At 37.1% G+C, this 25464-nt stretch overlaps 2 protein-coding genes across 24 annotated transcripts in view; both read left to right on the top strand.

Annotated features, from left to right (window-relative positions):
* Positions 1-16639, top strand: part of DCUN1D4 (defective in cullin neddylation 1 domain containing 4) — a 38256-nt gene extending 21617 nt beyond the window's left edge. For 15 of the 23 annotated variants that reach the window (XM_062607334.1, XM_062607297.1, XM_062607290.1 and 12 more), the window contains 7 exons: positions 6088-6179; positions 8575-8645; positions 10305-10396; positions 11270-11378; positions 15053-15157; positions 15609-15711; positions 15822-16639. In XM_062607334.1, coding sequence (XP_062463318.1) covers positions 6089-6179; positions 8575-8645; positions 10305-10396; positions 11270-11378; positions 15053-15157; positions 15609-15711; positions 15822-15877 — 627 coding nt within the window. In that variant the 5' untranslated portion in view covers position 6088 and the 3' untranslated portion in view covers positions 15878-16639. The remainder of the gene's footprint in view (positions 1-6087; positions 6180-8574; positions 8646-10304; positions 10397-11269; positions 11379-15052; positions 15158-15608; positions 15712-15821) is intronic. The other 8 variants (XM_062607385.1, XM_062607429.1, XM_062607439.1 and 5 more) reach the window with 2 other exon arrangements.
* Positions 1-25464, top strand: part of SPATA18 (spermatogenesis associated 18) — an 85352-nt gene that overhangs the window by 21560 nt on the left and 38328 nt on the right. The window lies entirely within an intron of this gene.

Raw genomic sequence — 25464 nt, 5'->3', positions numbered from 1 at the left:
GGCTTTTTCCTTAGGGAAAGCTGAGCTGTATAATGTAATGTCTTCTTTCTGATAGTCTCGTTTAAAAAATAATTCTACTCCTTATTCCAGAATCGTGCTGAGGGCAGAAATCTTACAGTAATGGATGTCTGTACCTTAGAATGATGAAAACTAGGAATATTTGTCTGCTTCCCTAAAAGATATGTTTTTAAACAATTAGATCTAGAGCCTAATTTATCAGAGATGTGTGTATGGACCACATAATGTCTATTAATGTGAAAAATATATTTTATTTATTGAGTAATAAGCTCTATACCCTATAGTGGAAAAACGTAAGTTTTCGAAACACAGTCAACACGCTTATTAGCATAAGGAGGTAAAATGGGAGTTTGCTAACCTTGGAAGTTTTCAAAACCGTCAGTGATGAGAGGTTATTTAGTTCTGTTGTTGTTAACTAACTGGTTTGGTCCTGCCTTGTGCAGTTGTGTACACCTTTGTAGTGAACTTCACTTTATAGTTTGGAAGAAACTTAAACTGGACATGTGACTTAGTATGTATACTTAGCTCTTATACATAAAGCTCCTTAACTAAGCCTGATGAAGTTCAAAACATTATTTTTAAACTTTAGAGATTATTGCAAGTCTTAAAATAGGGAGAAATAAGGCATATTCCTTCATAAAACTTACCAGTCAAGTAAATTTGTGCTGAGGGTTGCTTTAGGCAGTCTTTGTAATGCCTTGCAAATTGTAAAACATCTCTTCCTCGTTCCCCTTGTTTCTACTACAGTATTTATGAAACTATTGCTAAAATCATAATTGTGAATAAAAAGGTAAGGCTTTATAGTAATGTTTTTGTTGTGCTGCACTGATGAAAATTCTCAGCCAAAATTTTAAGTTAATTAATTAGAATTAACGGAAGTAGTAGGGGGCACGTTCTTCAATCAAAAGTTTGCATCTTTCAAAATATAAATAATCTGAAAGCAATTAGTTACTCAGTTTGAAGCTTGGATGAAATGAGGTAAAGTTTTTGAATAAGTTTTGGTTCAATAGAAACAAAGCTACTGTTGGTAAACTTCTTTAATGTTTTCATTCAGTAAACACTGACCATCTAACACAACCAGGCTGCAAATCTTGATGAGGGGGTAACTTTTGACCTACCATTATGAACTATTACCTTTTTGTTTAGGTTTTTTTTTCTTTTCCCTCTCAAATGAGCAATTACCAGCTTCCATATCAAGAGAATGTTTTGTGTGACCTAAACTCAGTGCTTTCACTGATCTCATTTTGAGTATTCTGAAGTCACACAGCCCAGAGTTGCTACTGTGGTAGGTGGAGCTCTAATGTCAGTACAGTTGAAGCATGCTCAGAGCAGGACTAGAAAATGAAACTTGTGAAGACCTCATTAGATTGAAGAGAATTGCCATGACCTTGTTCTTTTGCTGGCAGTGACCATGTATGGTGACTTGCCTGGTAAACTCTTAATAGCTGGATGGAATTTTCATGCTTTTGGTTTCCCACCAAATCAGTTACGGATGGAGGAAAATAATCTGGAAAAGATATGGATGATGAAAAGCCCAGACAATTAGTTTGGTTTTTTTTAATAGTTTGGTTGCATCTACCTACGCCGCTTCCAGTTATAAATTGCATTGTCTCATCTTTATTGCATGGACATCAGTTCCCTAGCTCATAAGAATATTTCAAAGACTAGCTTAAAAATGGATGTTACGAGTCAGCTCTTAGGTCATGTTGGAGATGCAAGCATTTCTGAGACAATAACTTAATTTAAATGTGGTTAAGTAGTCAATACCACTTTTATAAAACTTGAGCTGGTTAATTTCACATTGCTTTTTCCCAGCGCTGTCCCACATTCTTTCCTCTCTAGCAGGTAAAATAGCTGTTAGTGAAAAAGCTAAATGTTCCTTAGGGGAATATTGGTTATAATATAAAAAAAAAAATTGTTAAGTCTGCTGTCACCGTTGTGATACTGACAGTGTCATACAAAACTAATAAAAACTGTTATTTTTCAAGCAAATATTTATCTGAGTAATTGGACCTCCATGAGTGTCTCATCTGAGACAAATAAATACTCTTTGGCCATAAGTAGATTTTTTTTCCCTTTTTTTTTCCTGATGGGGTAGTGTGTCAGGGTTCAGAAATGGAAGGGTTATTCTAAACTGAAGTCCCGGAGTTCATTGTTGTGGAGTAGTGGTAGCAATAGTGGACACTCTGGGAGAAAGTTCTGCATGCACTTTTCTAGCTCTGATGATGGAGACAGCACCCTTTAGCAAACCTGTTGTAGTGTAAGCATTCTCTGACAGTAGTACAAATTCTGGTACCAAAAGTACAAGGCATACTCGTTGGCCCTTCTTTTATGGAAGGTGTCTGTGGGGTTTTTACTCCTCTTCCTTGCCCCTTCTTTTCTTGCCCCCTCTCCTCTAGACTTGGAGCAGGATATTCTTTCATTTCTGCTGTTTAGCTGAAACTCTGAAGGTTCCTCTTACAGACCATCAATGGATAAGCAAGTAAACTGTAACATGGTCAGCATAATGATTGTGCATCTGTTTGAGGGTACTGGGGCTGTTCATCTTGAGGAAGCTGTGAACTGTTGAGGACTTGCAGTTTGAAACTCAGATCTCCTTGGTAGATGTTTGGTGCTCCCAGAGTACTCAAATATCTACCGTCTGCGCTCTGGCAGTTTGTATTTGAGTAGCGAGAGACACTGTCCTTAGCACAAAGACAAGGCACATCATCTTGCACTATGTACAGGAAAGTTCCAAAGATAAGAGAAATACTCAAGGATATAAAATGAATGCCAGATGTCTCTGGCAGTTTGTGGTTTTCTCCTCTGTATGCACTGATCTTGAGACAATCACATCTGTGTTAATGATAGTTCAGAGGACACAGTCTTTGGACTTACCTTTACCCTTTGCTGGCAGGTTGGGCTTGCTGTGATAATTGGACCAAGGTGTCCTAGGCTGTAATGTCAGATACTTGTCTACTCCTTGCTTATCTCGCTTCACCAAGCGCTTCAGGAATTAGGAGTCTCTTGATAATAGAACTAGCTGGTTTGGCTAGACTGGGAAAGAGAAACACATTTGGCATTCGGAGTCAGCAGGGAGAGAACAGGTTTCATCTTTTGTATGAGAGATCACTAATAGTGGGTCTGCATTGGTGTCGCTCATTTCTGTTATATTCCTTTTCCAATGATCCTTGTCTTGCAGACTGTGATCTGCTTTTAGTTTCTTTATGTTGAGCAAAAGGCATTCGAGATTCATCCATCGATTTTTGTTGCATGGTTTTATGTTTCTGGCTGTGCACAATGCATGATATGGTGTCATCTGCTCTTCTAATTGTTTGGCTGATTCGCTTGTAGCAGAGACTAGGATAGCTCAAAATTACATTTTGTCAGATTTTATTTTTTGAATTTGTGAAGTAATTGTTGGCAAGGTTGGAAGTTCTGTGATCAGTTCTGGTTTCTCAAAATCAAACTCTGTTGGTCAGTTACTGAGGTTTTTTTAAACAATGATAAGTTTGAGGCCAGAGTGTTTTGCTTGGAGTTATTTGGCTGTATGTTAGTCACATAGACTTCCTAATGAATATTGTTTCCTGCAGTTCCGAAACAATGACCTTAGCCTTAAGCACAATATTAGTCCTATGAAAACTCACTATGTGTAGATGCAGTGAATATATAAAAAGGGTGTTGTTTTTTCTGTTGTCATTCACCAGTCTTCTTATGCGTGCTCCTGTCATTGGTGTCTTGGTTCAGGCTACAGTGTTTAGCTCTGGTGTATGTAGATGCAGGAATCCTTTTTCTGATATACCTGGGTGACCTAGAGCTCTGTTAGTAAATTTTTCTTGAAGGTTCCTTCCCAAACGCAGTGTTCACATACTGACAGTGAGTGTGCCAATGGGTTCCATGAACAAGCAGGGCAAGGCACTTGGTTATCATCCCTTTGTAAGAACAAAGAGAGTCTTGTGATGAATGTCTGTCTTTGAGAACCACATTAGCTTTGCATGTCCTAGGTCCCAGCAGTGCTCTTAGAGAATTCTTGAATAAAAAGAATAGAATAAAGATGTTGGCTAGCTCCTGATACAGTCAATTTCCAATTTGGTATTTCAGTTGTGTTTGTCACGTTTGTTTGCTACAAAAAAAGGGATACTGAATAATTAGACTTTTGCCAAAGTGGCAGAATGCTTCCTTTCTTTGTCTCAAGACATTTTTTTTAATTTCTCTGAATTCAAATTAGCCTAAAAAATATTGGGTAGGTCTTTCAAAATCACAGGTCATTCTGCAAGTATGAGAATGTCAAGTTATCAGATCTGGAACAAAATAAATTGTTCCAACTCTTGACTTCTACCTTCTGGCTTCATTTACTTACTGGGCAGTGCTGTCAGCCTGTTCATTTGCAACTGCAGTAAAGCTTGCACAAAGTAGGTAATTCAAAGAGAAAAAACTTTTTAAGCTGTTTTAAAAATGAAAATTAAAAAAAAAGAAGAAAAGAAACAAACCCCAACCCCTCCAAAAATCCCCAGCAAAACAAAAAGAACCAATCCAAATCAAAAATCAGACATACAGATGGTGGTTACGTGAATGTATATGTTTGGGACACGTGTGACTGGCATTTTTCTGCAGTGTTGCAGTTAGTTGCAGATCAGTGTGTTTCAGAACAGTGTTACTTTTTCTTTCCATCTTGAAATGTCTGAAGAGCATAATTTATATTTGTCTTTCAATTAGTAATTTATCATTTTGTTCTGACCAGGATTATTTTTCTGACAGTTGGTTTAAAATAGCTATGACAATAAACACAAAGCAGTTCTTTGAGTCACTGTAATGATCTATATGCCATTAATGTCTAGCTACAGTTCCTAGCTTGTAAGGTAGGTGGAGGATAGTGGGATCCAGTGTACTCTAATCTCCTAAGTATACACATCTTTTACATGTCTTTCTAGAGGAAAGTGGTGATGAAATCAACTCCAAATTAATTTCACCAGGTTGTTTCCAAACTCCTTGAAGCAGTTAGCTGCTGTTTTGTTCTCCCCCAGCAGGACGGTAAGAGGAAGGGCTGAATGCTTGGAACAATCACAGAGCCATTCTTGGCTACCTCCCGTAATCTAAGCCATTTGTTGCTTGGCTCTTTTCAGCCGGTATGAGCCCAGACTACTGCAGAGTGGTGGAAATGGATCAGAGAATGCATGTGCAGCAGTGAACAGCTACTTAGACTGCTGAGTCTTTTGCCTCTAACACAAATGATAGTGTCTCTGGTTCAGAGAAGTCTAAACAGGGTGGAGTAACTCATCAGCTTCTGCTGTGCCTTCTGGGCTTTAGGTGTTGCAGATGCTGAAGTCAGGAGATCGGTACTTCAGTGTTGTTTCCTGAATGTAGTTAAAATTCTTTATGCTTCTTGTCAAAGCAGAGCGTAACTTTGCCTCCTTGGGGGGGGGGGGGTGGGGGGTGTGGAGGAACATTATGGATCTAGCTTTTCAGATAACTTTTCACCCCATGATGAATGAGGTTCCTTGAGTTACTGTCAGTAAGGACCTGTATCCTGTTCTCTGTAGTTCTTTTGTGTTACCAACTTACAGGCTTTAGAATAATGTATGTGTGGGTTGTGTCTATTTTGGTCTTCATACCTTCTAGAGAATTTTTTTTTTGAGGAGGCAAGAAGAGTATGTGTCATTCTCCTTAGTAGATAATTCAAAGTATATGAAGTATGTGTGTTCACTGTGACTTGCAGTTACTGTGGGTTTAGACACCCAGCTAGGTTGCAGCCCATCAGTTGATTGTGGTCACTGCTAGTGTGCACAAGTCTTACTTGAACTTATGCAAAACAGTTTGGGTTTGAATTTGAGCTAGTCTATATTTGTTGTAAGGAAAGTTCATGTGCATGGATAATGATTATGAATCAGTTGAAGTGTGACAGACTGAGCAAACATAGCATTTAGGTTCAGTGGTTCTTGTTCTGTTAAGCAGTATCCCAAGTGACTGCATATGAGGACAGAATGTTGGGTAAATTGTTCATGAGTTAACACTGCTGCTTATAGTGTCTGAATAAATATTGCTTCTAAAAAAGTGATGAATTAATTGCTTGTTTCTCTTTTATTTTTGAAGTATGTATAGGAAATATGATTCGTCTCGAATAAAAGCAGAGGAAGAAGTCTTTTCAAGTAAGAGGTGCTTAGAATGGTTCTATGAATATGCAGGTAAGGGTGAAATGCAAATTTCTTCTTACTAGCAATTCAATCTATATTGGAATAAGAAAGTTGCATTAACTGACCTTTTCCAAGAATGACTGTAGAGGCTTTTTTGTAAAAGTCTTAAAGAAGCTTTTCTTATGTTCTGTGTAGTGTGAAGTTGAAGGGTTCCAGGGGCAGTTTTATCTTTATTCTAGAAAAAGAATGGAGAAGATGTGTAACTGAAAGTATTTTGGAACATATATGCTTTACTATTCAAATCTATAGCTAAATATGTACCTCTTTCCAAAGTGGTGTTACCTCTACTTCTTTAGAAGTCCTGTTATCTGCCATGTTAGTGCTGAATAGTACAGAATTATGCTTCACAAGTGTGTCTTTTTCTTTTTTTTTTTTTTTTTTAATTAAAGTTGGGATAGGTAGAAACATTATTTTGTTTTCCTGCTGAGTGCTGTGCATATGATTTCAAGCAAAGTAGTGTATAAATTCAAGTATCCCATACTGGTCTTGTCTTTATATAGTTTTATATCACAAAGTATAGGAAAGGTAGACTGAAGTATTTTTTGCCCTTCTGTATGAGAACTTTCTTCAGGCATTACTTCTAGGGTTGTTAATTATGATCTGAAGTAACAGAAGATGGCCCTTTAATACTGAAGTTGGTGGTTGTATTCATTTTTTTACATGTGATTTTCTGAAAGGGAGAGCTTAAAGTATGGGAAAACATGATCTCATGACTCTGAAAACCAAAAGGAAATGAAATAGGTGATTGACAAAATAAGGTTATCTTGCAGTTTTATGATGTTGTCTTGGATACCTTTTCTCAGAGCTTGTTCTGTTTTATCTGCTTCTTATGCATAATGAACAGTGACAATTTGATGTAATAATATCTTTCTTCTAATAAAATTACATAAACTAAATCAAATACTTTGATATCTCACTTGTCTGTGGCAGTCTGTGAGAGGAGATTCATTCAAATTCAAGCCAAACCTAACCTTTTAGGTTCTCTGCCTTTCCGACCAGCTTGATTTATTTTTTTACTCTAGCAACAGGGATAACTCATTTTTGTCAAGGCTTTCATGGAAAGAAGGGATGAAAGTAAGGCTGTGTATGAAAGAACTTTTGGTTTTCCATTGGCTGCATACACCAAGATAAAACAGAGAAAAGTGGAGAGTATGATTCTGTTTACAGTATTGAGTAACATTCTAAAAATTAATTTTCAAAGAATAATCTATTTGGTGTTCTTGCTTCATAAGTCTTCTCCTTTATATATGCAGAGAGTTGACACTGCATTTGTTTGGAGGTTTTTTCCCTAGTGTGTGTCTTTACATTACAGAATGAGCCTTTCTAAAAACTATTGTTTACACTCAGAACTATGAGAGGATATCATGAGAAAATGGGAAAAGATATAATTAAACCTTGTTATTTTAGAATAGTAGGTCACCTGATAATAAACCAGATCTCTTTCTTGCACCTTGTGATCTTTATATTGGATAAAAGTAGGCATTTCAGCCTTTAATGTTCTGGGTTTTGTTTTCCCTGAATGAGTCCTTTTAAACATAATAAAGAACTCTAACAAAATATTCCAGATACTTAAAATTTACTTAAAAAAATTAAATTGCACAATGCAGTTCTTAATGCCTATATATTTTTTTCAAGAGTATTACAGAGATTACAAATATCTTCTTTTAACAGCATGTTTTAATAATAGTGCATTTAAACAGCATCTATATTTTTCGTCTTCTTTTTCCCCCATCTAAGTTGGCAAAGAAATAGCTGTAATTCATGTCTTCTTTCCCCCTGCAGTTACTAAAATTCAGATAATGTGTGGCCATGACATAGCAATGTGAACAAACAGGAGCGCAAGACTTTTATTTTAGGCTCTTTTTTTTTAGAAAATGCTATGTAGATAGTATTTGAGACAGTAAGGAAGGAGATTCTGAGAATGATAATGTCTTATATCCTGTATAGCTGTGTATCATGTTTTTATGTGATATGATCTTGTGGTAACATTAGAGGTTCAAGCCAAGAAAGGAGTTTTGCTAACCACTGTCCACCCATTTAACCATGGTATTATTAGGTGGATGTTTTGCTAGTCCTAAGTGCATTCTTAAAGGTCTTATTAATTTACTCTTGCAAGATTATCTCAGTAGATGGGTAGAATAAAGGATATTGTCAGGAAATAAAAGTAGTTTTACGTTTTTTCTGTCTCTGTTTCCAAAGGTGAGATAAAGATTTAAGTGTATCCAGATCTGATAGTAAGTGTGGAAATACTTATTGTGTGTCAAAACAAAAAACCCCAAACTGTACAGAAGTTGAGGTTGTACTGTGTGATTTCAGTTCTCTTGTGCTCTAAAGGTGTAGGACTGCTTTAATTTTCAGAGATAAATAAAATGTATTACGTTTGCAGGCACTGATGATATTGTAGGGCCAGAAGGTATGGAGAAATTTTGTGAAGACATTGGAGTTGAACCAGAAAATGTAAGTTCAGAGTCCATTAAAAAGCTGCCTGATCTGTTATGATGCACATGAGAAGGTCTTGTATCTCTTATTTTCCGTCAAGAATTAAAATAACACCTGGAATTGTTTTGATGGTGTTTTTTTTTTGTGGGTTTTTTGGTTGGTTGGTGGGTTTTTTTTTTTGGTTGTTTTTTTTGTTGTGTTTTTTTGTTTGTTTGTTTTTTAATAAAGAAATATAAACCACGGAGGTTTATGTGCACATTTGGAAACAAGTTGCTTTTATATTAAACCCCAAACTGTCAACCTGTAAAATCTCAATTAGTCTTTGTTGCCACCTCTTCTTTCACTTTCCCACAATTCCAAAAAAGAGATTTGAGAGGTTCTTTAAAATAAAAGTTTAAAGGCTGCTGGCTGTCTTTTCAGAAACAACGAGAAGACACAGGAGATTTAATGTAGCAGGTACAAAACTGTAAAGTAGTGTTTTATTTGGGTTTTCTCGGAGAGCAGATTTCGAAAACTGTGAGCAGTATTAGCACTCCCTTTATGCCATTTAAAAGACGAATAAGGGATACCTGTAACAACATACATGCATACGCCGCCATGCATACATATATGTATATGTAAGTAAACAAAATTTAGAAATGAATAGTGCCTTTTACAGGCTTTTCCTAGTGCTTAATCTTTGCTTTTAAAATGTATACTCAAGGCCTATCTTTTACAGGTTTCATAAATTGTCATCTCTAAGTAAAATGAGAATTGTGGCTTTGAGAGATTTACTGGAAATGTGATTACCTAGTTGTGAAGTTTATTAATACAATAACCCCTTGATATTTATGCAGACATTTGGGTATATAAGTAGGTGTTCTGATTTTGCATTAAAATCCATGTAGAGCTGTATTAACAGCTAGTTAATGGCTGAGTTGCAAATTTAAATTATTTGATTTTTTTCTTCTTCTGGTCTGCAGCGCGAATTGTCCTGAAAGTTTTTCCCTGTCTTTATCACAAGTGGTTTCTTGAGTTCCTGAGTAAGACTGTAATCACTTTATCTGAATTCTTTATGGCTTCAGTCTTCCTTGTTAGGTGTGAAAAGGACTCTGGTTCCTTTTGGGCAAAACTGAAGTTTTTTTTTATCAGCCTCTGCTTTGAGTATGTTAATATTAGTTAATCTAGCTTTACTTAACATCTACTAGAATTAAACTGCATGTTCAGACCTGCACAATTAGGTAGGCTGGATGGAATAGCTGGTTTCAGGTGGGATCACGATTAGCTTTCAGTAATTGGATTTCATAGAGCTCATGGATTGCAACTGATGTTCATCTAGAGGAGAGTGCAACAAATGTCAAATGTAACTTGTCGGCACATTGGTACTTAACTTTTGTAACAGTTTTGGAAAATCGTTTCTGTAGCTTTTGCACCTACTCATCTTCCCTGCCGCTCACTAGTTGGCTGTACATGCTCCTTTAAAGCAGGGTGGCTACTTGTAACTTGGGTGGATGTTCAGTGTGTCTTTACACTTAATCTTCTCCTTGGATTATGTACAGGTTTGTAATTTTCAGGTTTTTTTAACTTTTAAAATAGTGCAGCAAGGATCTGAACATCCCATTTAGATGAGTAAAGCGTTAGTAGCCTACTAAACAGTTACTTGAATAATGTGTGCATCTTCTTGTTAATTCTTTTCAGGTAGTTATGCTTGTACTAGCATGGAAGTTGGATGCACAAAACATGGGCTACTTTACATTACAAGAATGGTTAAAAGGAATGACGTCACTACAGTAAGTGCTTTGGAAAACCTCGTACACTTGTTGTAGTAAAACCCAGTTCTTAGAAAAAACAGGCTTTGATATTTTGACTCATAACACTTAAAGTGGACAGCTCTGCTGTGGAGTGAAAGCCATACTTTTTTGGTCCCATTTATGGTGATACAGCCACCTAGAGAAAACTTGAAACCTGGCAGCTACACATTTAAATACAGTTGGATTAAAATGTCTGCGGTCTCAAGAAAACAGAAATGTCATGAGGTTCAGCACTGGTTTTGTCCCCAAAGACATCTGTCTTTGTCACTGGATTGGACCTATCTATTAGATATTGGCATGTTGTTAGAGCATGCGTGATTCAAAATGCCAAATAATACAAAACCTTTCTGTGATTCTTCATTGTCATATTCTTTCTAAGATTTGCTTTCTCTAGGTTGTGGCATAATTAACAAATGCAATTGAATAATCATGTAATTCACAGAGAGCTGGAGAAAGAACTGTGTTTTGACTTGCCTTCCAGAACAGAATCACTAAAACTGTGTGAGAATTTTTATAGTTTCAGCAAAGAATCGTTTCACTGCTGTGGTTTGCTGGTTATTTGCCATGTATAGACAATGTCTTAGTTTAATCCTCTGGAGAGTGCATTTTCCACAAGGCCAGACAATTTTTTATCAAATACCAGTGTCAGACTTTTCTATTTTACCTAAATTCGTTTCGTACTATGGGTTTAATCAAGGCATTTTATGCAGACAAACTCATAAACATGCCTTTGTACAAAGTGATGTATTTTGAACAGATTGATGGGGATACATGTTAGAGATGCTTTTCTAAACCATCGGACATTTGTGTGAGAATGCAGACTCTTAAGTTCACTTTGTGCTTTTTTTATAGATGTGATACTACAGAAAAATTGAGAAATTCTCTGGATTACTTGAGATCTTTATTAAATGAACCTACCAATTTTAAACTTATTTATAGATATGCATTTGACTTTGCACGGGTAAGTAATGGAGAGGACCAGCATCTGAAATTAAAACTTTACATTCATAAGTAATGATTGGAAGACTGTATATTTCTAAGTATGTTTCTGTTAAGAAACTACTCTAGATTGCTTCTAACAAATGGATCTGTTCATATTCTAAGAAAGTATATGTAAAATGCTAGAACTGGAAAAGTATATAGGATGCTCAAAGTTCAGTGGTTCAGTGTTTTGACATTATTTGTTACGTCTCTGCTTCAAGCTATTGTGTAACTCCAAGGAAGTAATTTAGGCCCTATTCTGTTGTATATTGGATGACTGTTGGGAAGGTCATTAATGGTATTCTCAGTATTTGTTAAACAATATACTAAGAGCAGTCTTCCTTTTGTAAAATATGTATCCATAAAACTGTACCTGGTATTGGAACCCATAATATACATAGGACTATTCCTACTTAAAGGGAGCAATAAAATAACTTTAATTTTCTAAATTAACATTTTGACGTGGAATTTGGACATTTATCTTGCTAATGTGATGTAATGTGATGTACAGATGATTTAACATAAACACAATCACAGGCAAAACTGAAGCTAAGATTTCAGTGCAGGAGAACCAAATGCACCAAGAAAATTTGCAGGAAAAAAGAAGTAACATGAGAAAAAGAATAAGAAAGACTTACCTATCAGAATTGCTCTCAGTTCAATTTCTGTCATAGGCAACTCAGGTTTGTGGTACATCAGTGCTTTCTACATGTTAGCTTGCAGAGATTCACAGTAGTTCACTTTTAACCGAAGAAACCTACAGCTGAGTATGTCAAAATGCATGGTATTAGTTTGTATGAGAGAACAAAAAAAGCTTTATGAACATCTTAATTACTCCTTTGCTGTGTGAAGATTGATTCTGCCAGTTTTGGTCAACATAAAATGCAAAGGCAAGAAATAACGTTTTAAAGGAAGATACTGATGGAATATTTTGAACAGGTAGCAAATCTGAATCAGCTAATGGCCTGTCAAAAGCAAGTGCAGAAACTTAAGAAGAGGATAGTGGGTGAGGTTTATTCAAGAGATACTAAACAGATGTCTTGAAAAAGAATTTAAACATTGTGACACAGGTGCTGTGACATCATTTGTGGCCAAAAACCCAGGTTGTAGAACTGCAAGTCAAAGGCATATCAACAGGGGAATTGTCAAAACAATATTGGATTAGTAGAATTATCAAACTTTTAATACTGTGGAGCCAGTGGAAGTCTAAAGGAGAGTGGCATCCAGTAATAATAGAGATGAAGGCTGACAAAGGCTGATATATTTATGTAGATGTAGCAGATAAATCTCATTTTTATCAGAATAATTGAAGTAGTTGGTAGCAGAAAGCTGATGTGAACATTTTTGGGTTTTGATTCAGAAGATTGTATAATTTCTATCCTAAGAGTAATAATTCTAGGGAAGTACTCTATGGCAAAAAGCACTTGTATAAACTTTTGAAGTTTTAAGAGAGAATTTTTGAAAGCATCTGTTGTGATTTGGTAGAGTTACTTTGTCAATAAGAATAAAAATCAAGGTTTTGTGCAGCATGAATGATTTAAGTCAGCAGGGATTTGAGGAAATAATTTAAAATGCCATATGTTGGTATTAAGCACAAATACACTCCTTGCTCCCTGTTTGCTATTGTCATTCCCAAGTTTGAGAACTTACAGATGCATGTATTTCATGGCTTAAACAGCTCTTTTACCTGAAATGTGTGTGTGTGGGAAATCTCAGGCTGTCTATCTTCAGTGTAAAACAAATACTAACATTTATCACAGTTTGTCAATGTATTATTTTCCCACTGTATCCAAGAAAGTTAATGTAAGTATCTGGAAATGCAATTGAAGCATCTGTTACAGCAGATGCGCCATTAGGCAGTTGGAGGTGGGTACAAAGGGCTTATCTGAATAATCTGTTCTGAACAGTAGTCAGAGAGAGAGAATGTAGGAACTTTACAATATAAGGCATGTAAAAACAGCCAAAGTACAAGGAACAGAGCCTGATTTCATTAACACTTAAGTGTGTGGGAAGAATTCAGAGTATAAACAGTATGGAAAGTAAAATGTATTCTTATAGCAGTATCATTTCTGCCTAAAGGTGTTTGTGACAGGTGTAAATGGGCTTTGGAAAGAGGATTATTTTTTAGAACTTTTTTGGTATTGGAAATAAGTGAAAGATTTGTATCGTATTAATACAGAATGCCTTTGCAGGTGTGTTTTTTTGATTTTATTACCAATTGAAAAGCTTTGTTCATACGGGAATTTACTGTTTTCCTCTAAATCAGAATGAGTGAAGTCGCTTTTGGTTTACATTTGGTCACTAAACCCAGTTTCTGATGTTTTCAGAGCTGCTGGACTTTTTTTTTTTTAATGGACACTTTCCTTCCTAAACAAACCCACATAAAATTTGGTCTACAGAATTTTAGAGTTAAAGTTTATTTTATATGAAATGGGTTTCAAGAAGAGAAGGTAACCTTGTGGCTAAGGCATTCAGCTGTTCTTCAGGAACTGGAATCTCACTTTACCACATCTTTCATACAGAAGGCAGTTCTGCCTGTTTCAAGATTGTTTTCAATAAAGATGTGTCTTCTGTAATATATACAGGTGCTCTTGCAAAGGTGAGGCAAAGGGTTCAGTTCCCTCTGTCCTGGGTAGCTGTCTCACACTGCTCTGAGTCATTCCCTGTATTCTGGATATCCCTATATCCATGTTTTTTCTTAATTTAGACTATGCTGTCTGCAATCATGAATATATACAGAGAGATCAAGGTGTATAGTAGCTAATGTGGAGCTTTATTTTTTTGTGATTTCATTAACGTCTGAATTTGTAGCTTAATGCTATAAGCAAGGCATAAAAGTGTGAGGTTTTACATCTCATCTCACACCGCAATTTATTTAATTTCAAGACAACAAATGTCGATGGTCAAACTACTTAAAATAACAAAATCAAATTTTACACGCACACACATTACTTTTGAGATGTGTAGAAGTTGTGTTACCAGATATATTAACTTTCCCACTAATGAGATGTAACAAATCTGTTGGGTACAGGTGATACTTTCTTAACTTATCAGAAACAAAAAAATCATCCCCTAAGCCTAATACACTACTGCTGTGTTGAACTAAAATTGGGTCTCCGTGTGCTAGTGTGTTTTATTCCCTTTGCACATTCGATATTTAATCTGAATTCCATGTAATCAGTAGAATAACAGAACAAAGAACCTCCTTGGCTCACTCTTGCATGGTCTCTGTTACTTGGTAGCTACTTGACTATTTTCTGACAGTTATTATTACAGTAGCTGTAATAATTCTGCAGGAAATATGTGCAGTGATACTTTTTTAAGAGACATGGATATGCAGAGGCATGTGCAAACATGGGTATGGATGTAATGGCCATTGCTTTCTGACAGTGTCTGAAGTTACGAACAGGAGTGTATGCCTCATTGGCAATAATGGTGACGGGTTTTTTGGGAAAGCCTGTATCAAGCAGCATCTCTGAATAGAAAGCTATTAGCTATGGGGAAGGAAATTTTACTAAGAAGTTGTGTTTTATGAAAAACCTCTGCTAGATACTGCTATTTATTATTCATTTGTCAATTTATTTCATATATATGTGCAGGAAGTGAAAAATCCTGAAATTATGTTATTTTCTTGGTTTTGACCTTTTTATGCAGGAAAAGGACCAGCGCAGCCTAGATATCAATACTGCCAAGTGTATGTTGGGCCTTCTTTTAGGAAAAACGTGGTCCCTTTTTCCAGTATTTCACCAGTTTCTAGAGGTACGGAGTTTGGAACAGAGTCACTTTTTTTTTTTTCTGTTTTCTCTGATACTTTAACTAGAGATAGAATGAACAGCTAAGATTTTTTTAGTTGTTCTGATGTAGAATATACTGATCCCCAAAGCAGTACTTGTAACTGGTTATCTTCCTTTCTTCCTTTTCCCCAAATCCATATGCTGTTAAGATTTATTTAATGCAGGACAAAGTATAGAATGTCTTTGATTTGTTTTTATTGCTGTATATTTGTCCACTAAAAGATGTCTTAATCAAAAACGTGAACTATTCAACACTGGCTTGGCTGGTTAGTGGTTTCTTTAATCCTGTCCAGTTTTAGAAGGCATACAGATTAAAATAATTCAGCATGAGGTTTAAATTTTCTTTAAGTAAGAGGACCTGATTTTGAGGGAGTTGGAAATATATTTTAGTAACTTCTGTTTCTTGCCTCAAGCAGCAATCAAAATACAAAGTTATCAATAAGGACCAATGGTGTAACGTTCTTGAATTCAGCAGAACAATTAACCTTGACCTCAGTAACTATGATGAAGATGGAGCCTGTAAGTACTACCATATGTTGGTATTCTAAAATAGTTTATTTCTCTGAGCTTAATGATTCAGTGTCCTTTTACAAAATTTTGTAAAATACAGTTATTTGATCTCTCTACAGGGCCAGTGTTGTTGGATGAGTTTGTGGAGTGGTATAAAGGAAAACAGATGACATAGGAGTTTAACTATGCACAGCCACTCAAGAGTCACTGTTACCACAGTTATGTCAACCATTAGCCATAAACTGCTATTTGTATCAAAGTGCATGCTGCTTTTCTTGCACTGCATCCCTTTTGCAGGGAACTTTCGATGTTTGCTATTTAACAAGCTAGCTATGCTTGCTGTGTAGCATTGTTCTCTTTGAAGGCTGCTTTGCATTTTGTATTTACACTACAAATTGGTGAACTTGCCAGCGTCTTCACTGTGATTATGTGTATATTGCTGTCTAAATTTTGTATATGTGTATAAAAAAAACCTTCAGCTAGGGATTATTTCTGCAGAAATGTATTGTAAAAATAATTTTGTGGCATATTTCTAGTCATCACTTACATGTTTGCTGAAACTTTAGTTGTTTTGTTTTTCTTTTGGTCTCAAATGTAGCATTTCAGAAAATGAAATGAACAGACTGCTTGGACAGAGTTATGTGAAGAACTGTTGTCAATTTTAATGTTACTATTTGAGATGCCAGTTTCTGGGAGGAGAAGACATGCTGTGACTTTCTTCACCAGAATTCGCCAAACCTGACCTATTGCTTAATAGGAATGAAACATTGATGTCTTAAAATTCTCTGTATACACATACAAATATCAAACCACTGTAATAGTTGTACATGCCACAAATGATTTCCATTTGAAGAAAAAAGTACTGACTTTTTAATGTTAAAACTGCAGTAGTCATTACAGGTACCAATGAACAAATTAAAGTACCTTTTAAAAATGGGTTTTAGACTTTTGTAAATTGCCTTTGGCATACTCCTCTTAATTTTTGGTGTACCAAGAGTGTTTGGTCTAAGTTGTGATCTTGTGAAACTGGAAGTTCTAGGTAAAATTATTGTTTTGGGGAATAAAATCTGCTCAGCCCTAGCACAAAGATAATACAGATTTGGGTTGGATTTTTTTTTGTTTTGGGGTGTTTTTTGTTAGCTTGGATGGGTTTTTGTTTGTAGTCTTTGCCAAGGTCTCTAACTTTGTGTTTCTAGGTAATTGGAAATATGATACCGAATAGTCAAAACATTACATTTTCTTTCATGCTGGGGATTGGAATTCTCAGAATGTCCATTGCAGGCAACGGGCATGTTAAACACCAGCATTAAATGGCAGTGCTTTTTAGTAGGGACCACTTCCTATTTCACTCATTCTTTATCTGTATCGGGCCATTCTAGCGTTTAATTTAGGGAAAATGAGTGAATGGAATTACGTTTTGTTTCCATAATTTTGTCACATTGTCTTTGCCTTATTCTTCTTTAAGTAATGTGCTGATTTTTATAAATAGGTCCTCGAAGTATCCGGTGCTATTAAACTTTGAACCCTTACGATTTATTAAAATGTTCCATATTGATTCACAGAGCATTTAACAAGAAATAGCCAATCTATGTTTTGGAATGAAGAATAACATTACTTTTCTGTAGAAATATTTTACAAGGTATTGGCAGTTTTGATACTGCTCTAGAACGCAATCTGGGGGAGAGGGAAAATGTTTCATGTTGAATGTGAAATTTTCAGCTGTATTGAAGGTCCTGTTCTGCCATCATTGAAGTCAGGAACAACCGTCCTTAACTTGACTACTTTCAAGATTAAGCCTAGTTTAGCAAAAGCTAAATGTGGTGCTTAAACATTAGTTTGCTACCCTGGACCAGGAGGTTGTAATTGTGGTGCTACAGGTGGTCAGTTGTGTTCAAATCTGTTTGCTGTTGTTATATTTGTTTGTCAAACTCAGCTGCCAAAGACAAATTGTTTGTGTTTATGTATATTTGTATATACATAAATAGACAATATATGTGCATATACAAACCCCTAGAATTTCATGATGCTGAGAAGACAAGACTACCTTTCCCTGTGAAATAGTCATGTTTGGATTTCTAAATAGTGCTATTTGAAGTTAATAGTACTAAAACATACATAGTCATTGCTTTCTTATGTACTTATATGTACTTCTTATGTACTAATACGCATAACCTTAATTCCATGTTTAATGCCAGTTTGCACAAGAAATTAATTCAGTGGAGTGTGGTATTTAATGTTTACAATATGCCTCTTACTAAAAAACATAAGTTTTATTAAGACTTCTGATGTAAATGTATATATTACTGTAGTATAACCTTAAATAATCAGTGGAGCTGCTGGTTTAGTTCTGAAAAGAATGAACTTAGAAGCAATATAACTTTTAACATTAGGCTAGATTGTGGTTGCTAAAATTTTAAGTGAAATACTGTAATTGTTCCTAAGTGTTAAGCTAGTTACTGACTCTAGAAAACAGTTTAGCACAAATTGGCATGTATCCTGCAACAAATACAAGATGTGCATAAAAGGTTTTGTATGTCACACATAATTTGGCTTCCAATAATGGAAGCAAGAGCCAAAGACACTTCTAATCTATTACTGTTACAAGTTTCATCTAAGAGGGTCAACAGAAATCTGTTCAGCTTAATCAGGTGCTCCTTTTCCAAGTTTTGCTAATGTTTAGCAGAATACAAAATGTAAAATAAGAGCAAATGAAACAGGAGAGGAAACCTCAGAAAGCACTCATGTTGTATAAGGTAACAAACTGAGTTTTCTTTGTGTAAAAGCAATCAGGAGTAATGGAAAGGATGAATGTGTTTGGAAATGAATCAGGTGCTGCAAATTTTTTTCTTCCACTTGCAAGCAGGATGAATCCGTAGTCTTCAGCTGGTTTATAAACATGCATCTTCATATAATCAGCCACAGATTCAGTTGGAGCTTGTAGATGGCTTTACTGACATTTATAGGGAACAAATATACTAAAACGGACCCATATGGCTTGATAACTTTCCTGTGCTATCCATCCTTCTGTTTGTGCTAGATACACTGATAAGTAGAGAAACCTGATATTGCCAGCTCATGTATTTTGGAGAAAATCATTCTCATTTTTAAAAACTGTGAAAATGTAACTAAGCCACTGGGTTTACCTTGTAGTTAATACAAGCATGGTGTCTGCTGTTTGGTTTGTTATGCCATGATACAGTTAATACAGGGTTTTGTTTGGGTTTTTTTTTTTTCCCCTCTTGAAAGGTAATATATAGAATATGCTGACTTCTTGGACAAGACACTTAGAGGTCATTCTGGAAGAAGTGTCAGGGGTCTCGCGCTAATCTTGCTGGTGTATTACTACTATCCCTATAGCAGAATCTTGATAATCTCTGTGCAATTCACACTTGGTATTTGGGAGATACAAGTGGAAAGCCAGTTAGTGGAAGGAAAACAGCATCCAGAGACTATAGCAGTGGACAGTCTTTAAGTTGATAGATGACAAACATTTGGAGCTCTTTGGACTTGATGGTCTTAAAGGTCTTTTCCAACCTAAATGATTCTGTGAGTATTAGTAACTGGAACATTCCACAAATTCAGTTTCATTCTACAGGAAAATAATATTAAATATTAACAAAGTTCTGTGTGACTCTTTTTTCACTCTTCATCCTTTTCAAGGAAAACAAGCTGAAGAGGATGGAATTTAGTGGAGTCCTTTGTGTGCTTGAGTTTTCAGTTCAAGGTTGTCTTTAAGCTACAATAAATATTTGGGTTACCTTTGTGTAGCCTTTTCTAGCGTTAGTAGAGGACTGGAGATGTCTTCCATCTTACCTCAAATACATGCATTTTATTTCATCACAAATGTGCTCACACAATCCAAGTTAGTTACAGCTCATTGCTACTTGGTAAATGTTCCCAAATTACTTTATTGGAGGGCAAGAAATGGACTTCGGTTGTGTTCAGGTTTTCCCAGATTTCTGTTGATCCTTGGTCACAAGTCTAACAAATTGTTTAATACTCCTGGAATTCATACACACAGCTTTAAAGGTTAGCTTGTGCCCTTGTATAACTGCTAAGATACCTCTTCCTAGGCCTTATATTCTGTCCTTTCATACTGCTGTAAAAGTGTATAAAATCCACCCACCAGCTACATTGTTGTCTGTAACTGAGACCAAAACTTGGCTTGATTTTTTTTTTTTGTTGTTTGTTTTTATTTTTAAAGATTTCCCCCATTCTCTGTGTGTGTGTGTGTGTGTACACGTGTACGTGTGTTGTCACCAAATAGTACCTACTGACACTGCTGATGCAGGAACAGCAGTTAACCTGTAACTGTGAATGCTTTGTTACTTGGATATTACATAAATAAGGTGTGCTAAACTCCTGTGATTCACAGCCTGATGGAAATACTGTTAATGCCACCTAACTTGAGTTCCTCTGGTTGATTTTTAGGTCTTTTGCTGGTGTTGATGTAAAATGACATCTCACAAATAAACAGTATTTGTGTTGGTTTCAGCAACTGACTTCAGATTTTTCTATGGTTCATACTTCAGAAATTCTCATATCCCATGCATCACTTCAGCTGGCAGCCTTTATCATTTAGTAGCAGAGAACTGCTATGTACAATCTTGTCATCCTTATTTCTAATAGTAAGGAATATCAGTATTTAAAACTTTGTTGGAGAAAGGTACATTTCAGCTGGAGTGTATGGGTGTAGAACTGCATTGTATTACAAAAGTTTTCAACAAAAAGAGTCAATTTGAGCAGGAATGTCTCTTAAGATTTTTCAAGAATAATGATTGTTACCCACAACATCTTGCCACAGGCTTTTGGCCCGTGAGGTCCTCATAAGAAAGCTGTTGGTGGTATGGGCTGGACGAACAGGCAGTGAGGCAGACTGAAAAGTGGCTGTATGGCAGGGCCCAGAGGGTGGTGGTCAGCAGTGCAAAGTCTAATTGGAGGCAGTAACTGGCACTGTACTCCAGGGTTCAATGCTGTGTCCAGTCCTGTTCACCTTCATTGATGAGCTGGATGATGGGGTAGAGGGTACCCTCAGCATGTTTGACGATGGCACCAAACCAGGAGGAGTGGTTGATACAATGGAGGGTCGTGCTGCTATCCAGAGGGACCTCAGCAGGCTGGAGAAAGGGACTGACAGGAACCTCATTAACTGTAAGAAGTGCGAAGACCTGCACCTGGAGAGGATTCGCCCCATGCACTGGCATATGCTGGGACCCACCCAGCTGGAAACAAGCTTGACAGAAAAGCGGCTGGGGTTCCTGGTGGACACCAAGTTGAAGATGAGGCAGCAATAGAAGGCAAATGGTATCCTGGCCTGTGTTAGACAAAGTGTTGCCAGCAGGCTGAGAGAGATGATCCTTCCCCTCTCCTCAGCACTGTTGAAGCCAGACCTGGAGTCCTATGTCCTCTTCTGGGCTCCCCAGTGCCAGAGAAACTCTTGAGTCCAGCAAAGGGCCATGAGGTTGGTGGAGGGACTGGAGCTTCTCTCCCTTCAAAGAAAAGCTGAGAAACCTGGAACTGCTGAGCCTTGAGAAGATGCTAGGGGGAAATCTTACTAATATGTAAATATCTGAAGGGAGGGTGTGAAGAAGATGGAGCCATGCTCCTTCCACTAGTGCCCAGGGGCAGAACCAGAGGCGGGAGACTCCCCCTGGACATCAGGAAACACTTTTTGACAGTGAGGGTGGCCGAGCACTGCACAGGTTATGCAGGGAGGTGGTGGAGTCCCCATTTTTAGAGATACTCAAAAGCCTTCTGGATATGGCCTGGGCAAGCAGCTGTAGATGCTCCTGCTTGAGCAGGAGGGGTGGAATAGGTGACCTCCAGAGGTGCCGTCCAGCCAACTCTTCTGTGATTTCTAAAAGAAAATGCTAACATTCCCTTCAGTTACTCAGATTTAATGCTGGCAGAGAAGACAAGTCTCAGGGGTTTTCAAATGTAGTGATATTTTGATCAGAGAGTCTCTTTGTGACCTTAAACGCCTGTGGTTTCCTTACTTTTAAAAGACTTTAAATTATTTGACTTGTAATGAGCTGTTGCACTGATCTTAATACCAGATACTTAATACTGCAGAAGTGGTATTATCTAAGCAGAACAGTAGAAAAGCTGCTAGCAATAAGACATGAAAATTACAGCCTGTGTCTCCATAATATTCACAAATACAGTTTTTAAAGGAGCTGTTAGTTAATTTTACTACTTTGTATTGCTTGCAGAATTACAAATCTGATTTTGAATAGGAAACAGACTTAAAAGCTGGCCGAGAAAATAAGGAGCACATGTTAGAGACTATAAGAAATCGGGGTTTTTAATATTTTTCACTATTTGAGCTGCCACTCCTAAGGCTTTTGACTTAAAATGTTATTTAAAGTTCAATGCATTTACAGTACAGTTTGAATATTGTAATGTAGAGCCCATTCTGGAGACATAGTTCTTCATTATGCTCACATTAGGGAAGGCTGGGATTGCCTTCTTCAGTTCTCAGAATGTAGCCTGCTTCTTGCATCTGTAAGGGGGTGAGTCATAGTCTCCTCTACCATGAAAACTTTAATATTATTATTCAAATCGTTTCTGATTTTAATTATATGTAGGTTAGATGCGAATGTCTTTTCTTGATATTCAAGGATTATTTTCCAGCCTAGTTACCAGTGAACTCTGGAACAAATGAAATGCTTTGTACCTACAGCAAACAACTTGATAGTTATCCAAGTATCATAAATATGTGTTAGAAAATGAGAGCTTTATTTCATTCTGATTACTGTAGTTCTCTATGTACTCTTAAGACTTCATTAATATTTCCTATACTGATTCAGTGTATGAGGTATATTATGTCCTGTCAACACTAGAGATCAGCACACTTGCCCTTTAAGGAGGTGTGCCCAGAGTATTACCAAAATCCTCTTGGCTGCCTCCTCATGGTTCATGTGCACATTCATACAGCATATGCTCAGCCACCTCTATCATCAGGTCTATTCTGTGACTTGGTCTATTTACCGTCACCTGTGATAGTAACACAAGTCTTACCTGAACATAAGTTTTGCTACCTTTTGAAGTTACTACCAGTTGCTACCTTTTGAAGTTTTGCTACCAGTTTGAAGTTACTGATGAAGCTGAAGAAGTTTCAGCTTCCCTGGAGCAGCAGTTGCAGTTATTCCTCTCTGCAGCTGTAACTCCTGTGCATGGGGAAAGAAAAGTAAAGCATACACTTCTGCTCCTCTACCAGCAGCTGGTTGTATAGTGGGGTAGGTATTCCAGATAATTCTCAGTGACCAACCAGCTAAACTAGGGAAGATACTGGTGTGAGCAGGATACAGTGGATTGATACCAGCTGAAGTGTAAAGAAAAGGGAGTGGATAAAACCTCAAAGGGAGTTGGTGAATGGAGGGACTATAGCTATTGTATACAAAAGTGCATGGTGAAATAGAGTGGATGGAGAGGAGCAAAGTAAAAGGAGCAGTGCTTGGAAGCCACAGAAAATAGAAAAAGGTTTTATATTAACTTCAAGAGCAACTGCTGATGAAGTGAGGAGCTAGTATGAATGAGAAGCAGCTGTTTGTGTTTGCATGAAGTGATGCCAGGAGTGGAGAGATCAGTAGCAAAGAATGGCACACGATCAGGCAGAAATCTGAAGGTAAGTTTGAGCCAGAACATCAAAAATATTCTGACAGCAAAATTAAATACTTTGTCCCATGTTAAAAATCCCTTGATGAGGAAGCAAGTTTACCTGATTAGGACAGCAAATAACTATTTTTCTGTAACTTTATGGCATAAGGGAGGCTGAGAACTCTCACAGCTTCTCACAAGCAGCGGACTGCCAGCATCACCTCTGCAGCATCACTACTGCACCATCCCCCTGGTCAGGAAAAATGAGAAGATGATTTTGCAATATACATTTTGGTAGCCTGCTGAACTGTAGCAAATGACAAAGCTTTGCTGCGTATGAGACAGCACTTGAGCCAGTCTGGTTTTTTTTTTCTCATGATCCACAAAATTGCCTTGCTTATGGAGTTACATTTCTTAACTTGCTAGCAGCTGGTACAGCCAAAATGTGACAGACAGGCCTTGGAGAATGGTCTGTCAACACCGTGTGTGAAGATTCATACATGCCATAATGAGCAAATCTCTGCTTTTTTATGTATTTCATTTTTTAAGTTGCTTTGGCCACAAGTAACTTGTGTGTATAATGAGTGATACTGAAAGCCAGTTATGAGCACTGGTGCTGAGGAAATACTGCTCTGTTTTCTGCTCCTGGTGGCTCTGTAGCTGTTCCTATGAGGAATCACACTCGTATTACCCAGTCCTTTCCTTCTAGACAGCTTCTAAAAACACAGTTGTTTTTTGTCACATTCTGTTTTCTGAGAACAGCAGCCTTAAATTCAGTGGATGCCAAGGAATTAAATGAGATTGAGACTGTGGGGTTTAGGAGAGAAAAATCAGAATCATAGAATAGTTAGGGTTGGAAAGGACCTTAAGATCATCTAGTTCCAACCTCCCTGCCATGGGCAGGGACACCTCACCCTAGCAGAATAGGGTATAACAGTTACAGACACTTGTCTAATCAAGGAATGAGTTGTATTGGGTAACACTTTATCTTGGTTACATTTCTGGGGATGCTGTGACTTTTGCAGATTGTATTGTTTTGTTTCATTCTTGTCTACTTGGAGTAGGAACAATTGTGGACAGTGAAATGTGTAAAACCTTTGCTTGTGTTTGAAAAACTGAAAACAAAATCTGACCCTTAAACTCATGAATAATTTGATGACAAATGAATCAGTTTCTTCAGAAGATGATTTCATCCTTGGTTCCTGAGTGGACTCCTACTGAAGGAATGAAGCCGGTACCTGCTCATAATAAAGTTCTTAGTTACCTCATTAGCATTTTAGGTATCACTGAGTACTGGAGCAAAAAAGTACAGAAATCTTCTGAGAATTAATTGGTAGGCAAGAAGATCTGTGTGACTGCAGCAGGTTCATTGCCTGTGAAGGAAATCTAAGCAGAAGTGACTTGGCTCGGTAAGTGTTTAACTGGTAATTGTGATGGTACATGTTTGTCCATGGCACTTGGTAGCCAGCTAGGGTTAAACCACTACAATGTGTAATTGCTGGAAGGAACTCAAGGCACTAAAGAAAATGGTTTTCAAAAGATCAAGTAATACCAGTACTGGTCTCCTTCAGCTGCTTTTCCTTGCCTCAAGTTTTTTTGCAGTAGTTCTTTTTTAGCTCCAAGATGTGAAGCTAACCGATCCCTAGCTTCTGTCAGCAGTGGTTTCTTCTGTCCTAGCTTTCTCTCTAAAGATAGTTCCAGAGATGTACCTGCGCCATTGGACTTTTCATCTGGTGGAACTGAAATGTATTCTTCTGTTCACAGCTTTTAGTGAATTAATTTGTGACTGCATGACAGGGTTTTCCCCAAGTTGCCAGCCAGCCTGTTTTTAATGGGAACCTGGGCCTGTTCCCCATCGTGATGCCGTTTCCCTCCAAAGACTGTGCCCATGGTACTGTGTATGTTAAAAAGGGCCTTGGGCCACGTTCAGAAAAAAACTTAGTTTTGTTATCTTTTGGCTTAGAAAAAGTTACTTTATATCAAGCTATTGCTGGTCTTAATACAGCAGTTCTGAGCTGCTCTTGATTTGCCCCTCTTAAGTGAAATTCTGAAGTGAGTATAGGATCCTTTTTCCTAGGGAATTACAGCTTAGTAATAGTAGGTTGGCTTTTCTTCAGTTACTCTGCCTGTGCCAGCACACCTGCAAACTGCAGGTAGCTGCAT

The sequence above is a fragment of the Pezoporus occidentalis genome, unplaced genomic scaffold, assembly GCF_034315485.1.
Source record: "Pezoporus occidentalis ecotype Australia unplaced genomic scaffold, CSIRO_AGI_Poc_V1 ctg1, whole genome shotgun sequence".
Classification (NCBI taxonomy): domain Eukaryota; kingdom Metazoa; phylum Chordata; class Aves; order Psittaciformes; family Psittacidae; genus Pezoporus; species Pezoporus occidentalis.
This window is presented reverse-complemented; position numbering and strand designations above follow the sequence as displayed.